Genomic DNA, 15,505 nt, shown 5'->3' with positions numbered 1-15,505 from the left:
CCTTCCGACTTGTGTCCTGTTTTTATTTTAAACTACTAACTCCAAAAAATAACAAACTAAAGCAGAAAAATAAATCCTGGAAAGCAACTTACATATCGTACGCTAAGTCCCACAGTGCTTTCAAGCCAATATACGTACACATGCAACCACTCTTAGCACTGAACTCAATGCTCAATGTTTTTACAGCACGCTCACTACAAATCCTAAAAATTGTATGTGATAATTGCCTAAAGAAGCACTACCAATATCCCAGAATACTTTTGAACACTTTACCCTTCCGTAATACATTTCTTTTTTACTTGCTTACTAAACATTTATAAAGTAGATTGTATCGCAAAATCTGGTTGCGATAATATGTAAGGACCCTTTTTCATTACATCAGACCAAGTACTTTTTTCTGGAGATCTTTTCAAGTTGGTGGAAACAGTCCAGTCCATTTCTTCAGGAATTGTGATGATATTATTATTCTTGATGAAGATAGTAGCTTCTTCAATGTTGTTAAAGATTCTCAAGTCATTTGAATAGAAAATTCTGATTCTAGCAGGATATACCATCTGTGCTTTTATTTTATGTTGTTTGAGAAGTTTCACTAATGGCCAAGTTTTTTTCCTTGTGTCTAACACTTTTGCAGAATAATCATTTTCAAATCTGATCTGTCTCTGTTTATATGTTATGGGACTTTTTCTCCAGGCTGTTTTTAAAATGAGGTCTTTATCCAAGAAGGACAGGAACTTTACCACAATTGATCTTGGTGGTGCATTAGGTGAAGAGGGTATAGATTCTCCTATGGCTCTGTGAGCTCTTTCTATTTCATTTAATAATCCCTCTTTTAAATCAAGCACTTCAAGAAGCCAGGAATTCAAAAAGGTGATGATGTCTTCTCCCTCAGTTTTTTCTGGAAGGCCAAATATTCTTATATTAGTTCTCCTCTCCCTATTCTCTAAATTACCCACTTGATTAAGTAGCCAGTTATTTTGGTGAAGTAAGAATTCTGCCTGATTTTCCTCATCTTCCATCTATGTCATTTAGTGATGTCTCCATATCAAGTACTTTACTTTGCTGTTGCTGCAGTATTTCTTTTAGTACATCTGTTTGCTTTTGACAGTTTTCCATGAGACTTTCCAAATTATCAGCGAATCTATCCATTTTCAACAACAGTTCATGTAATGTGGAAGACATCAGTTGTATCTCCTTCTTCAGAGTGGTTTCTGAGTGAGAATTCTTTAAACTGGCCGTTACCAAACAGCTGTGTTGTTTTCCAGAATATTTCGACAGGAAAAACTCAATAATATTTCTTGAAATCTGGTAGAGTTGTAGTTCTTAAGTTCCTTAATATTTTTTTTCTATGTCTGGTTAATGAAAATAATTTTTCCCTGTTTTCTAGTACTGTTTTGTGGAGCTCTAAAAATGCTGCTTATCTGTGTGCCATCTAGGCTCTGACCCCCAGTTAAGGTCATTTTTGATATACAAGGGAAATGCATATGCCAGTCCTTAATGGAGCTGTTTACTACATGGATACTAAATATAATATCACTACCCCTGAACACATCTAAAATTATAATCAAATAACCCTGTCTTCCCTCAGTTTTATGAGGTACACAACTGCTATCCACCTTTTAGGTTACTTTTTCATAAAATAAAAAATAAAAAAATGAGGTTAAAGAGGCAGGACTTTCCTTTGAGAAAGCTGAATTAATGTGGGTCTAGTGATAAGAGATTTTCAATGTCCAGATTAATGAGGTCTGAGATAATATGCTCCATAAGTTTACATATAAGGCTATTCAGACTAATAGGTCTATAGTTGCCAGGATCTATGGGTGGGCCACCCTTGTGTAACAACATTACAATGGCTGTTTTCCAGGCTTCAGGAATATAACCAGATTAAAGAGGTTAAGTCAGGGTTCAGATAGGCTATATTTGGCAGTGATAATCAGACAATCTGGAATATTAACAGTGTCAATGAATGAAAAATGCTTAGCTTTTGATAGTGCTGAGAGAACGTATTCCATAGAAACTAAATAGGTGGATAGGATTGTGGAATCTGTAAGTTATAATTGAGGGTGGAACAAAATTTGCACTGAATTTGTCAGCTATGATATTTGCTATTTCATTTTGGTCATAGTGCATCGTAAAATTGTGGACTAGCTCTGAATGTTGTTGGGTGTCAGTTCTTAATTTCTGTATATAGCTAAAGAAATATTTGTAGCTATGTTTGGTTTTCTTAGCTATTTTAAGTTCATAGCCAGAATCTTTTCTGCCAAATTAAAATGTACTTAAATTGCCAAAACAATATTTTAAAGCTTTCTGTGGTACTAAAATACACACAGAATGGTGGTAAATCATATTAAAATATGAAAAAAGGTAGATTAGATTTGCTTGGCATAAAATCATATGCTAAGGCCTGTATATATAATAATAGCTGACTGGATTGACATATCACACATAGCAAAATGGAAAGGGTTACACAGGAACTTGTGTAATAATAAGACAATTAAAATCACAAATCAATCAATAAATAAGACAAATAATGAAATTATGCCAATTTTATTTAATTATTTGTAATTTTATATTATTAATCCCATGAATTCTGGCAATAAACACAGCATTACAAAAATTAAAACTTTCACTCTAATGTTCTATTTTTTTATAATAGGTTTTGTAGATAATGTGTTACAATGGAAGAAGATAAAAACTTTTTCTTATTGATTTACTTGTACTGAAAATACAAGTTTGCTACTAGTAGATTGTTTTATGAGTAAATTCAAGCTAGATTATGTATCTACTTCAAAGCATCATGCATTTTGTATTGCCTTAAATGCAAGGTATGCTTATACCCGACTTACATATTTTTCCAGATATATTAGAGCTTTTATCTGTGATTTTATCTAATAAGAAATCTTCTCATGTTAATATTATCAGATTTGTATAAAATAGTTTTGAACCATAAAGCTCAAATTCAGGAATATCATTAGAATTATTAAAATGAGAAAAATTATCCTAGTTTGACTCATGCTGAAAATAAATAGTTGTCTAATCAGTAAGTAAAGCAACTATGTCTCTATTTTGAAAAAAATGCTTGGAAATGTTTGTATAGAGCCTTTTATATACCATATAGGATTAACAAAATAGCAAATAAATGTAATAATCTTTGGAGATGTAAGAAGTTGATTAAAGCTGACTGGCAAATCAAATCATTTTCAGTTAACTAAATAACTGTTCCTGTTAATGCTCCTGTTCCTTATGTTAGTAGAGAGCAGTTACTACTCCTTTGTTTTTTTTTCTTTTTAACAACTGCTAGAAAGATAAGAAGAACTTGACAAAAAACTGTTGTACTCTCTTTCACAGATTTTCTTAATATAACCACTATAGTTTATGTTGAAATGTGTGAATATATTAAACATGAAAGATAAACCGCTTTCTGTGATAATCTATGAATTATCAAATTTAGCTAAAAATTTGCTTTACTTTTGGAGTAGTGTAATAAAGATATCTAATAAATTTATATTTCTCATACAATTTTTGAACAGTTGAATGTAATATAGTAATATTTATTTAAACTGCTGTATATTAGTTATAATGAACCCCACTTACCTTATAAATAGTGTATAATAGGTATTTTCACAAACATTAGGATTTTTATAGTTTGTCTATTAGCTGTTGGCAGTTAATGTGGAAGATTAAGGTTTGATGAACTGTTACTGGCTCCTCAATGGTGTCTTAGACCACATACCTAGTACCTACTTATGAATCCATCAGATAAAATGAAATTTGTATTTTTCCAATTATGTTGTCTGAATGCTTCTTATTTAAATAATTAGTATTATTTTCTTTGTTTTATTCTCTCATAATTAGTGTTGAATTCATTAAAATTCTGTAATAATCTCAACATGTAAAATCATTAAATCTCAAGTATCTATTGATTTTTTTTTTCTTTTCTTTTTTTTTACAGCAGGTGAGGGTTTTCTTGTTGCAAGAACTACAGTGATTACCTCATGATTAGCTCATGTTTTGCCACTTTCCCACAGGTGTGGGTCAGTAGCATTACCGGTGTCTTCGTACACTAAACCAGTGTCACTTTTTTACAGTGTTGACAGTGAGCCTCAACTGCCGAAACAATTTTGTTTGAGGTTATAGGACTAGATTATAATATAATCCTATTTGCTATCTCTGAACCAGTTTGCTTGTTCTGAATATTTGCAAACTCTTATTTCACTGTCCTCCAGTGAAATAACAAAGAGTGTAACAAACCAGATAAATAGTCTATTCTTTCCAAATAACATCTGTAATAGATTATGATGATTATTTAACTGGACAAATAATTTGAAAAGCAGTGGTTGGTAAGTATTGATTTAATCCAGTAACAAAAGAGCAAAACGTGACAGTACTGATGCATGGTAGTAAACATACGTAGGCATTACTAGTCTAAGTTTATATACTATTTATTTTATTTTATTTTATTTTACATTTGTTGACCGGGCTAGTCTAGCTGGATATATGTCCATTTTCAGTAGAGGCCCGGGGAGATAAGCTCCAAACAGTTCAAAATAATTTGTCATTAAACGTAATACATGTTTATAATGCAAATATATTCACAGTAAAGGAGTTAATGCATAAAAATGCAGAGTATTAGACTTGACTTAGCACAAATACAGTTAAAAATAAGCATTCAGAAAGAATAATAGCATAATGTAAAGTAAGTGTAGATAAAAAGAAAGTTAAGAGAAGAAGCTGTTATGTAATACATCTAGTAGTAAAACATGTCCAATAATTTATTTATTTATTTTTTAATGATACAGTAGACAGTAATTCTATGATAGAGAAGTGGATCAGTAGATGTTAAGATGAAGTAAAATCAGGGATTGAGAAGGTAGGGTTGAATCAAGTATGAAGAGCTAGTTGATCAGTCAGGGTTCGTACATGGGCACATCCAATATGTTTTGAGGAAGAACTTTAGGTTCTTTTTAAAAAGAGTTATAGAGGGAAGTGTAGAAAGTTCGGAGGGAAGCAGGTTCCAGGTTTTTCCAACAGTATTAGAGAAGAGAGAGTCTCCAGCCTTATTGTTTGCTTTGTCGATATTTACAAGAAGATTTTGTGAGGATCAAAGAGACTTCAGGTTATGGTAGGGGTGAATAAGAGTAGATAGTATGGGTGTTTTGGCAGGTTGATAAAGTATCTTATGGGCGATGGCTAGTTGATTAAATTTCAGCTGTTGCTGTAATTCAAGCCACCCTAGTTGCTTTAGATTAATACAGTGGTGAGTTCTGAAAGGGCTGCCTGTGGCAAACCTGGCTATATTATTGTAGGAGTGTTCTACTTTCCTAAGGTTATTTTTTGAGAGATTAGTGAATATGGGTGAGGCATAGAGAAGGGTAGAGATTAGGTGGGAGTGGGCAATAGTTATTCTAGTTGCAGGAGAGAGGAAGGGTTTGATTCTGTAAAGAGTGCCTATTTTTTATTAATAGTTTTCAAAGTGTTGCTGATATGGGTGTTGAAGTTAAGGTTGTTGTCTATGGTGATACCTAGCAGTTTGATAGTAAGATCTTGGGATATAGGCGTACCATTTTTAGATGATACAGCAAAGTCTATTTGGGGGGATTTACTAGTAGGTGTGAAAAGGAGGAGTTTAGTTTTTTTTGGTTAAGTAAGAGACAACATTGTGTAAACCATTGTTCTACAGAGTTAAATGTGTGTTGTGTCAGGCAGTAAAGTTCAGATACAGATGTGGCTGAGCAAATAAGTGTGGAGTCATCTGCATATTGTATGCCTGTAGCTTGGGGAACTACTTGGTGAAGGTCATTGATGAATAAAGTAAACAGGAGAGGGCCCAGTATGGACCCTTGAGGGACACCAATGTTAACAGGTAGATGGGAAGAGAGAGTGGAGCTCCAGAGTACAGCTTGATGTCTGTTCTTTAAGTAGGACTGGAACCATTTTATAGCTAGTGTGTCAAGGGATAGAGATTTAAGAATATGTATGAGTATTTGGTGATTAACCATGTCGAAAGCCTTGGACAGGTCTAAGAAAAGTGCAGAGGAAAGCATGTTAAGGTTACGGCATTTGTTGATTGTGTCCATAAAGGAAAGGAGGGCAGTGGTAGTGCTATGGGAAGGTCTGAAACCATGTTGGGTATTGGTAAGCAAGTTATTTTGAGGAAGGTGGTCAAGCAGTTGCTTGTGGACACACCTTTCCATAATCTTAGACAAGGGAGAAAGTAGGGCTATGGGACGATAGTTGGAGAGTTCAGTGGAATTTCCACCCTTATGATGGGGAATAATATGGGAAACTTTCCAAAGTTTAGGGACATATCCTTCAGTGATGGTTCTATTGATTAGTATGGAGATAGGGTAAGCTATGGATTTGGCTGCTAACTGTAAGTATTCTGTGGGTAGTAAGTCAGCAGAGGGAGGGCATGGTTTGAGTTTTTGGATAAGGGAGAGAATATAAGCTATTGGGACAGGTTGGAAGAGAAATGGAGGTGGTGGGTTTGAGTTAGAATTGGATATAGTTGTGTTTTGACTAGAGAGCTGACTGGCAAGAGTTTGAATTGCTTCAGTGAAAAAGGTATTAAAGGCATTAGCCATTTGCTTGGGATTTTCCTTGTCAGTGCCTTGTGGGTTGGGTGTGATAGATTGACCGGGCTGTAGTAATTGCTTAATACTTGCCCAGAACTTTTGTTGATTATTGTGATGGGTTTGCTGAGAGTGTAGGTAATAGAGTTGTTTATCTGACAATATTGCTTTTTTAGTCACATTTCTCAGTTGCTTGTAGTGTTGGTGATCAACAGGGTTTTTAGTTAAGCGTGGTTTATTCCAGATTTTGTTTCTGAGATGGATTTTTTGCTTAGTTTCTTTAGAGAGCCAAGGAGCAGATTTAGTTCTTATCCTAATAGAGCAGGTAGGAGCATGGTGGTTGAGTATGGCTAGAAACTTAGCATTAAAGTAATCAACAGCTTCATCGAGAGAAAGGTGTTTTAAGGGGAACCAATTACATGCTTTCAGTTCACTCTGGAATAAATCCAATTTGAAGTTTTTCTTGGTTCTAATTGTTCTAGTAATGGGTTGAATGGGTGGATTGGCTTTGAGCCTGATAATGTAGGTTAGTGAGTGGTCACTTACATCATCAGGGAGGGTTCCGGCTTCATAGGTGTGGGGTTGGTAATTAATGAGTGTCCAATCTAAGGTGCTTTCTTTTTATTTGTCTTGTTTACTCTAGTAGGGGAGGTAATAGTTTGAGTAAACCCATAGAGATTAATATGGCTAGTAGGGTATTTGTTGCTGCAAGACTTCCAAGCTATGTTAAAATCACCTAGAATTATGGTTTCTTGGGGTAGGTTTTGAGATAACCAACACAGGATGTTTTTGATGGTAGTAATATTATTTCCTGGAGGAACATAGATGCAGATAACATAGATAGATTTGACTGAGTTTAACTGAAGTTTGGTAATAGGAATCTCAGCATTAGAGTCCTGAGGTAGTTTCTGGTTGAAGGTGGTTATTTGAAAGACAGATTTGAATAAGACAGCTACTCCACCACCTTTCTTGGCTACTCGGTCAAGACGTAAGATATTGTAACCAAGTGGGATAACTTCATTGTCTTTAGTTGAAGGTTTTAGCCAAGTCTCTGTTAGACAAATAATATCAAATGAGTAGAGCTCCAAGAGAGCATGGAGTTGTGTTATTTTGTTATTAATGCTACGTGTGTTAAGGTGAGCAATTAAGAGTGAGTCGGTTGTTTTTTTTAAGTAGGGGGATGGCAGAGGCATTTGGGTTGAAGAGTTGAGTGATAGTGGAGGTGTTTGGGCCTGGGTTTGGGTGAATATCTCCATCCTTTAGGGAGAGGAGTAGTATTAGATATCTAGTGTTGGTATATTTACTTAGAAGAAATGGATGTCTTCTGGAATTGGGGAAGTCATATCTAATGTGGGCTGTCCTATGGTATTTAGGTAGAAGATAGCTAGGTGAGGAAATAATGCTGACATGGTCAGTGTGAGAAGCTAGAATTGAAGAGGTAGATTGTTTAGTAGGGTAGGGAAGATGTGAATATACTGGGTGCTCATAGGAGGTTAGCAGGTATGCTAGTATTAAAGGAGGAAGAAGTGAGAGCATGAGTAAGGTATATAGGAGGACTAGGGTGGGTAGTTTGTTCATTGCAATGGTGGATATTAATGTCTTGCTATAGGCATAGAGGTAAAGGAGGTGTGGTGATGTAAAGCAAAATGGTGTGCTGGGAGAGATAGGGAGTGGTAGAAAAAATGGAGGGAAAATAGAAAAGATTAGTTAATGGTAACATGGTTGTGATAGGTGGAATGGAGAAGGGGTGTGGTTTGGTAGGTATAAGTGTAGAACCTCTGTGGGTGGGTGGGATTTGGGGGTAGGGTAGGGAAGCGGAGTGAACCCACAGGGCGAAAGGAGTGGGTAGAGAAAAAAAGGAACAGAAGTTAGGGAGGAAACTATCAGCAATGCAGGTAGCTACAGGTTAGAAAGGTAGGACATGCGTAGGAAAGGTCTGAGATAGTGCAGGAGTCTAATGAAAAGGAGAGCCAGAGGGGTAAATACTGAATGGGCACAAGGTGAGTATGAAGAGGACCAGGTCAAGAACTTAAGAAATGTGGTGAATTTACAGAGGTAGAACAGAGAGAGAGGCAGTGAAAGATGGATAGGATAAGGATGCCACCTAGTGGGCAGATCTGGTATCGTAGGTAAGTGTGTAAGGGAGCTAACAGGTGTAGAACTGTGGTAGAAGAGATTTATAGTAAGAGAGGGTTTTGGTAAGTGGAAGAGGTGTGTTGGCTGTTGGGTAGATAGAGAGGAAGGGTAAAGGAAGCTGGCTGCTCAGGCTCACTGCGAACTTTGGAGCCCTGATGCAAGTAGTAGACAGGGGTCTGCTTTACAAGGTGGACTTAGTCCATAACATACTTTCTTCCTTCCTTGACAGAGGGTGCAGAGAATAAGAGGCTGGTAGATGAGGCCACTGGACTTTGGATATGGTTCTTATCTCACCGGGTAGGTAGTGGTTATATTAGGAACAGGACAATGTTGAGCTGGGTATTTCTTCCTTCCTTGATAGAGGGTGGAGAGAATAAGAGGCTGGTAGATGAGGCTACTGGACTTTGGATATGGTTCTTATCTCACTGGGTAGGTAGTGGTTATATTAGGTGCAGGACAATGTTGAGCTGGGTATTTCTTCCTTCCTTGATAGAGGGTGCAGAGAATAAGAGGCTGGTAGATGAGGCCACTGGACTTTGGATATCGTTCTTATCTTACCGGGTAGGTAGTGGTTATATTAGGAGCAGGACAATGTTGAGCTAGGTACAAGGGCAAAGACGCCAAGGCAGAGCGGACTGCAGCCAGGGACTTTCAAAAGGAAACTAACAAAAGATCTTCTAGATTACTAAGTAATCCTTATGGTATAGTTGATTAGGGGTCCTGCAAAGCAGATCAGTTGAGAGTCTAACATGATAACATTCCTCCCATCAAAAGGGAAATGGTCTTGGGGTTGTTGTAAAATCCTCAAAACCAATGGAAAGTATGTGGTAAAGCAGAGGAAAGCAAAACCAACAGTACAAGAAAATAATGAACTTTGCAACATTGTACCGATGAAGGATTTTATCCAAAAGCTCTACTTTTATTGTTTGTATTAAACTAGTTTATTCAACATTGCAGAGTTCATTTTTTCTTGTTATTGTAAAATCAACAGGAGCAGTGCTTGGAACTGCTACATGTCATCATTGTTGCCTGAGAGGTGGCTAAGAAGACAAGAACAAAATGTGTGCTAGAATGAAGATAATCATGATGCTTCTAGGCAATCTTATCCCACTTGAACAGCCACCATATTAAAAACTGTTTTGCTGGCACCTGAACAATGACTGATACAGGTATAAGCCGAGTATTGCTATGGTCTGCTTAATTCACTAATCTGACTTCTCTATCTTATAGCAAGATGATTTAACTATGATGGGAGATGGAGGAGCTAAAGATCCAAATTATGAGGCCATAAAATATAATAAGGTACAAGAAAAACAGTCTGATTATCTATAATTGCATTCTGTTTAGGAGACTATAATGGTAGTTAAGATTATGGGTTAGAAATTAGGTCATGTTGTTCAATATAGGGCAAAGTACTCAAACCAGTTAAGAACAGAAAGTATTTAAGTGAAACCAGTCTAACCTATATAAAGCAAATCATTAGATATAAGGAACGATACCACAATGTATAACTTTCTAGTTAGTTAACCTCTTTTTGGATAAATTGATGACAAGTATGAAAAATCATAATATCATAAAAGGGTATAATGATTGATCACTTTTGTACATATATTTATGGCTGTGTTTGACTATGTAAGCTAGAGTCTTTGCAGTGCCATTTCCTGCATTAGAATTAACATGGGAAGCTCAGGACTGCAAAAGAGCCATTGGTATTTAGAAATGAGACAAAACTAATTGTTATGAACATGTTACAGCTTTAGAGTAAAGAAAATGTACTTAAATAAAGATTCTTACTTGTCAACTTCTGTTATTTTTTTCCCTAGGAGAAACAAACTACTTTCTGAAGTACTGACTTGTTATAAAACAAACGTGGAGCAATAAAGAAGTTATATTATTTTATTACTAGAAGCAAACTAGAAAATGAGACTCCGAATGACTTCACTAAGACGTCTGTTAAGAAAACATTTTTTACCATGGAAGATTGCATTAGCAACTTTTGTTTTCATTTCATTTTTATTCCTTATGCAAAAGGAAGTTGTTAGCTGGGATGACAGTGAGGAACCATGGCACCGCAATATGGCTAACAAGAGCAATAAAGTCATGGACATCATGATGGTTGCAGTGAAAAACATTAGGGATGTGATGCCAGAAATGCAGATAAATGCACCTATTAGGCAAGAAGAAAGTGTTAATCAGAAACGGTGTTTGCCTGGGTATTACAGCGCTGCTGAACTGGAACCATTAATGAAGCGACCCCCACAAGACCCAAATGCACCAGGAGCTGCAGGAAAACCCTTTCTTACTGATAAGCTAAGTCCAGAAGAGCAGAAAGAGAAGGAAACTGGCAGTAAAAAACACTGTTTTAATGTCTTTGCGAGTGACAGGATTTCTCTGCACCGTGATCTTGGACCAGACACAAGACCTCCTGAGTAAGTGATCCATTATTTTTATATATATTTGTGTGTGTGTGTGTGTGTGTGTGTGTGTGTGTGTGTGTGTGTGTGTGTGTGTGTGTATAAACAGTAAGTGTATGGATAATAGAATATATGACTGGAACATTAAAATGAGTCACCCATATAGTTATACTAATGAAAGAAAAAAATAAGACATTTTCTGATGTAAAACTGAACTCATTAATTTCCTTGTTAGCATGTCTGTAATTGCAGTTTATGCTTGACAACTTGACATCATTTTAACAATTATCGATGTTCCTTATCAAATGAAGCTACAACATGAAGACTTGTCTGGCAGTTGGCACAGAGGATTAAGGCTCAAACTTGTTAACAAGCTACTTCCTGTGGAAAAGGGTTTGATTCCATCAGCCTTCATTTACGTACTGAGTGATCTTAAGCAAGTCACTTAACCAGACAATGCTTTGGGGCAATTGGGAATTTGGACTAGGCTCACTGGTGGTCTCCAGGACTGCATGCCTGGTAACTACCTATGAACTACACTAGCGTATACAGCATGTTGCAATATACAGGCAGGGATATAGCCAGTCATGTGCCATTACACTGCTGCGTACACTTTTGGGCAATGCATTATTTATTTTGTGCAATCCGTTATGTTAGAATTTATTTTAAAAAATAAGTGGCATAATTGCTATAGTATTTTTGTCATTTTTTTATTTTTATTCATTATTTACTTATTTGCGTTTTTACTTAAATCTTTCATTTCAGGATTGTTTCATAGCTGATGAGATATTGTACCAAAATCATGTGCTGTTTGGGCTAAGGTGGGGAGGTTACCTTTTTGAACTTGGTGTACATTTTCAAAAATCTTGGTTATGCACCTGCATGCAGGACTTTGGATATTTGGGCAATGGCACAGTTATACATTGAAGACGGGGAACCTTAAACATCTTTAAGTATGAAAGGGATATTTGTACATGACTGGGCAAATGAAAAAAGTATTTTTCAATGCCAAATGTTGACTTGCATTGGTGGTGTATGTAACAGTAATAGTTAAACAGACATGGTCAACAAAATATGAAGCACATGGCAAGGAAGAAGGGAGAATGAATAATTAATATACTGTATCTGAATGATTTGTTATGTGTATTGAGTGTCACGGCATGATGGGACTGTAATGCAAAGTAGTATTACCTTACAGAATGAAATGCCTGGTGCTGGGAAAAGATAACCTAAAGTGGTGAGGTAGATTCAGTATGAAAACATCCTTGTTAAAAAGATGTACACCACCACAACTGTGGCTATATTCAGCAGTTCTTATTGAGCATGGCTTAATTATGGCTTTATGCTGAGCCTTCTTAAAATGAAATATAAAATTGTTTTTGTATGAAGTGGGAGGTCATTTGGTATTTCAGATGTATAACTGCTGCTGATAGTCAAAGAACACGTTTATTCAAGATCACAAAGGCATGAAGTAATAAATCAAATGGAGTTGTTGTTAATTATAGCTAAAATATTAAAAAATAATATGCAACGCTGTTACAAGTTGAACACATCTTAACATCCTTAGTGAGGAAGCAGCACAGATGCATGTACTGTGGTGCTCCCTCACAGTGGCATTAATATGTGATGTCGTGACATCATCCTAAAATGCAGCTATGACAACAATGAGGAGCAGAGTGTCTGACTTGCAGCTGTAGTTCTAATATGTGATAGTCACTTTCAAGGGATAGATTATCTCTCTAAGCTATAATACAGTTATAATTCAATTGGAAAAACTGCAAATCAGTTCATTTAGAAAGAAACAAAAACAACAAGCACTATGTTTGTTAATTATTAACAGCAGCAACAGGTTTGCCTATAAAATGTACTGAGATGATAATAAATATTTCAGCTTTTCCCTGGGGTAGTTTAACAGCAAATTATACCATTTAAAATATTTGCAACACAATAATATTTATGTGCATTAATAAATAGCACCAACACTAGACTTGAAACCCACAGTTCAGGGAAATTTTGAAAGCCATGACTGCTAGTGAAGGTAGATCCTAAGAGGATGTGTCCTTCTTCCAGAGACATTTGAAACAAAACTCCCTGAACAGTGCCTTCTGTATGAACACCTCTACAGACCTCATGAACCACAACTGGAACCATCCTAATATTGTGACTTCTGGACTACAGAAGCCAACTGAGTATTCACCCTCTTGATGACCACACCATATGATCAAGTCTGTGTTTAAGGCTTAAGAAGGCCATTCTCCAGGCAGAGCACCTAAAGCACTGGATCACTTTTGGAGAAGTGTCTTTCCACAACTTTGGCAGTGAGGAGCCTGTGCCGTCAGATATATAGACTCTGTATTGTTGGTGTAACTTCCTGAACAAGACAGTTAACGCTATATGGGCTATTCCTGACAATGAGGATGATAAGCCCCGCCAAACCTCTGAAAGCCACTTTATCCATCGTCAATTCAACTGCTAGTTGGATGTAATGCAGCAAATGGAACAAAGAAGGCAGCAGGAGCCAATGCTACCTTACACTGTCATTCCTTGTTGCTGTTGAATGAGGTTCCTGAATAAAGATATTAAAGTTACTTTATTCTCTCTTCCCTTGGTGGGCCATTATTGTTTGGGCCTGATATCAATGAACATTTCAACAACATAAAGGAAAGGGCGATCAATTCTCTGCTGAGGGGCTTTTCCTCCTTCTGTTCATAGATACCTACTCAGGGTTGCAGTGCAATAATTAGAATGTTTGGTCCCAAATGTACCCACATAAGCAGGAACAGTAACACCAGCCTAAGGGTCAGTAGCCATATGTGGTCCTGGGCATAGACAGTTAAAACTATTTTTTGAGTTCTCAGTGGTAGAAGAAAATATAGGTACCACGTTGTAGGTGGCATCCTCAACAGTTGACTTCCTTACCAACAATCTCCATTTAGTGATGTGATCAGGATGAGCAGGATGTATCTTCTTGTGATGTGGGAATCAATGACAGCAGAGAGATAAGTAAGGGAGTACAAGGGGGGTAGTATCCAAAGGCTGCAATTTCAGTTTAGTTCACCAGCATCCCTTATTATGCATACCCTCATGGAACTCGTCCAACTGAAATGCAGTTGCCCACTTGGAACTAGAGCACTTCCTTTAGAAAAGAGCTACCCAGGTTATCCATTAAAAATGTATTCATTCTTTTTTGGTACATGTCATTGTATAACCATATGCTTAAGGCTTAAGAAGCCTCAGTGTAAAAATTTTGAAGTTAAAGTCTCACACGGTCATATTTCAGTTTACTTTGCCTCCCCTCTGAATGGGAGAGTAGATGTGATGTTTCAGCCTCTGATTCTGCCTTCACATCAAAATCAGAAGGTGGTATTAGAAGTTTCAACACAAATGGATAGACATTGTATTTAAAAAGCTTGCAGTTTTAGTTGTCTTTGGCTCCAAGGTACTTACCCAAGTGTTTTGCCTTGGTGGTGGTACCACACCTACATGCACAACTTGTAAAGATTTTATGTAACTGGATGACTGGGTCTTTATGTCATATGAATGCAAGCTGCTAACCAAGGTATGTATTCACTTCTTCACCCAGATAGACATCCCAGTGAGGCAGTCCATGTAGTAGCTGACTCTCACTCAGACAATATTCCTCTTAAGATATTACTTGGAGACTCTTTTTTTGAATGCATTCCTGATGCATCACAATTTACTGCTTTTCATAGTGCGGTCTGCTTTCTTCTATAGAAAACTGAATCAGTCAGAGTAACCATTCAATTATTTAAACAATATGCAACATTCAGGTGCAGCTAATGCAGAGTTTACTCATAACTAGTGTGGCTTGATTATGTAATCAAAAAGGCTGTCCTGGGAAAGTGTGCATTCATATACCAGAACATTATATATTAGTATCACACAGTGACTTTATTTATAAAAGATAATTTATTATCTTTTTAAACAATTTCTTTGTATTTCAGAACTTCATTTGTGTTCTGGTTCTTCTTGACAGCACCTGGTGATGGCTTATAGATGCTCTGAGCATGCATACATCTCTGTAAATTCTGATGCTTACTCAGCACATCAAATGCAGTGTGTTCCCTGCATGTCTCTGTTCAGCCTGTGACGCCCATGCCCTGGCCCAGCACTCAAGGAGCCTCAATCCTCACCACTAACACCAGTGAGGAGCATCTCATATAGGAGGAAAGGATAACAAATACACACAGTAAATTGCAATTTCCCTTAAGAGCACACAGAGATCACAGTCAGTCCAGGGCTGGTTGCTCCCTTGATCTCCAGGATCCCAATAAGACTCCCCAATCCAGCTATAGGGTCCAGATCTCAGCCTAGAGGGCAAGCTAAAACCTCCAGCACCCTCTCTGTCCAACCAGTGCTTCGTGT

The 15,505-nt window shown here is 36.9% G+C and overlaps 1 protein-coding gene across 1 annotated transcript in view; it reads left to right on the top strand.

Moving 5' to 3' along the window:
• Nucleotides 1-15,505, top strand: part of GALNT3 (polypeptide N-acetylgalactosaminyltransferase 3) — a 514,825-nt gene that overhangs the window by 102,515 nt on the left and 396,805 nt on the right. The window contains exon 2 of the mRNA XM_044075606.1: nt 10,529-11,134. Within this exon, the coding sequence (XP_043931541.1) occupies nt 10,626-11,134 (509 nt within the window). The 5' untranslated portion in view covers nt 10,529-10,625. The remainder of the gene's footprint in view (nt 1-10,528; nt 11,135-15,505) is intronic.

This window comes from Protopterus annectens, chromosome 6.part1, assembly GCF_019279795.1.
Source record: "Protopterus annectens isolate FY-2018-M chromosome 6.part1, PAN1.0, whole genome shotgun sequence".
NCBI lineage: Eukaryota > Metazoa > Chordata > Ceratodontiformes > Protopteridae > Protopterus > Protopterus annectens.
This window is presented reverse-complemented; position numbering and strand designations above follow the sequence as displayed.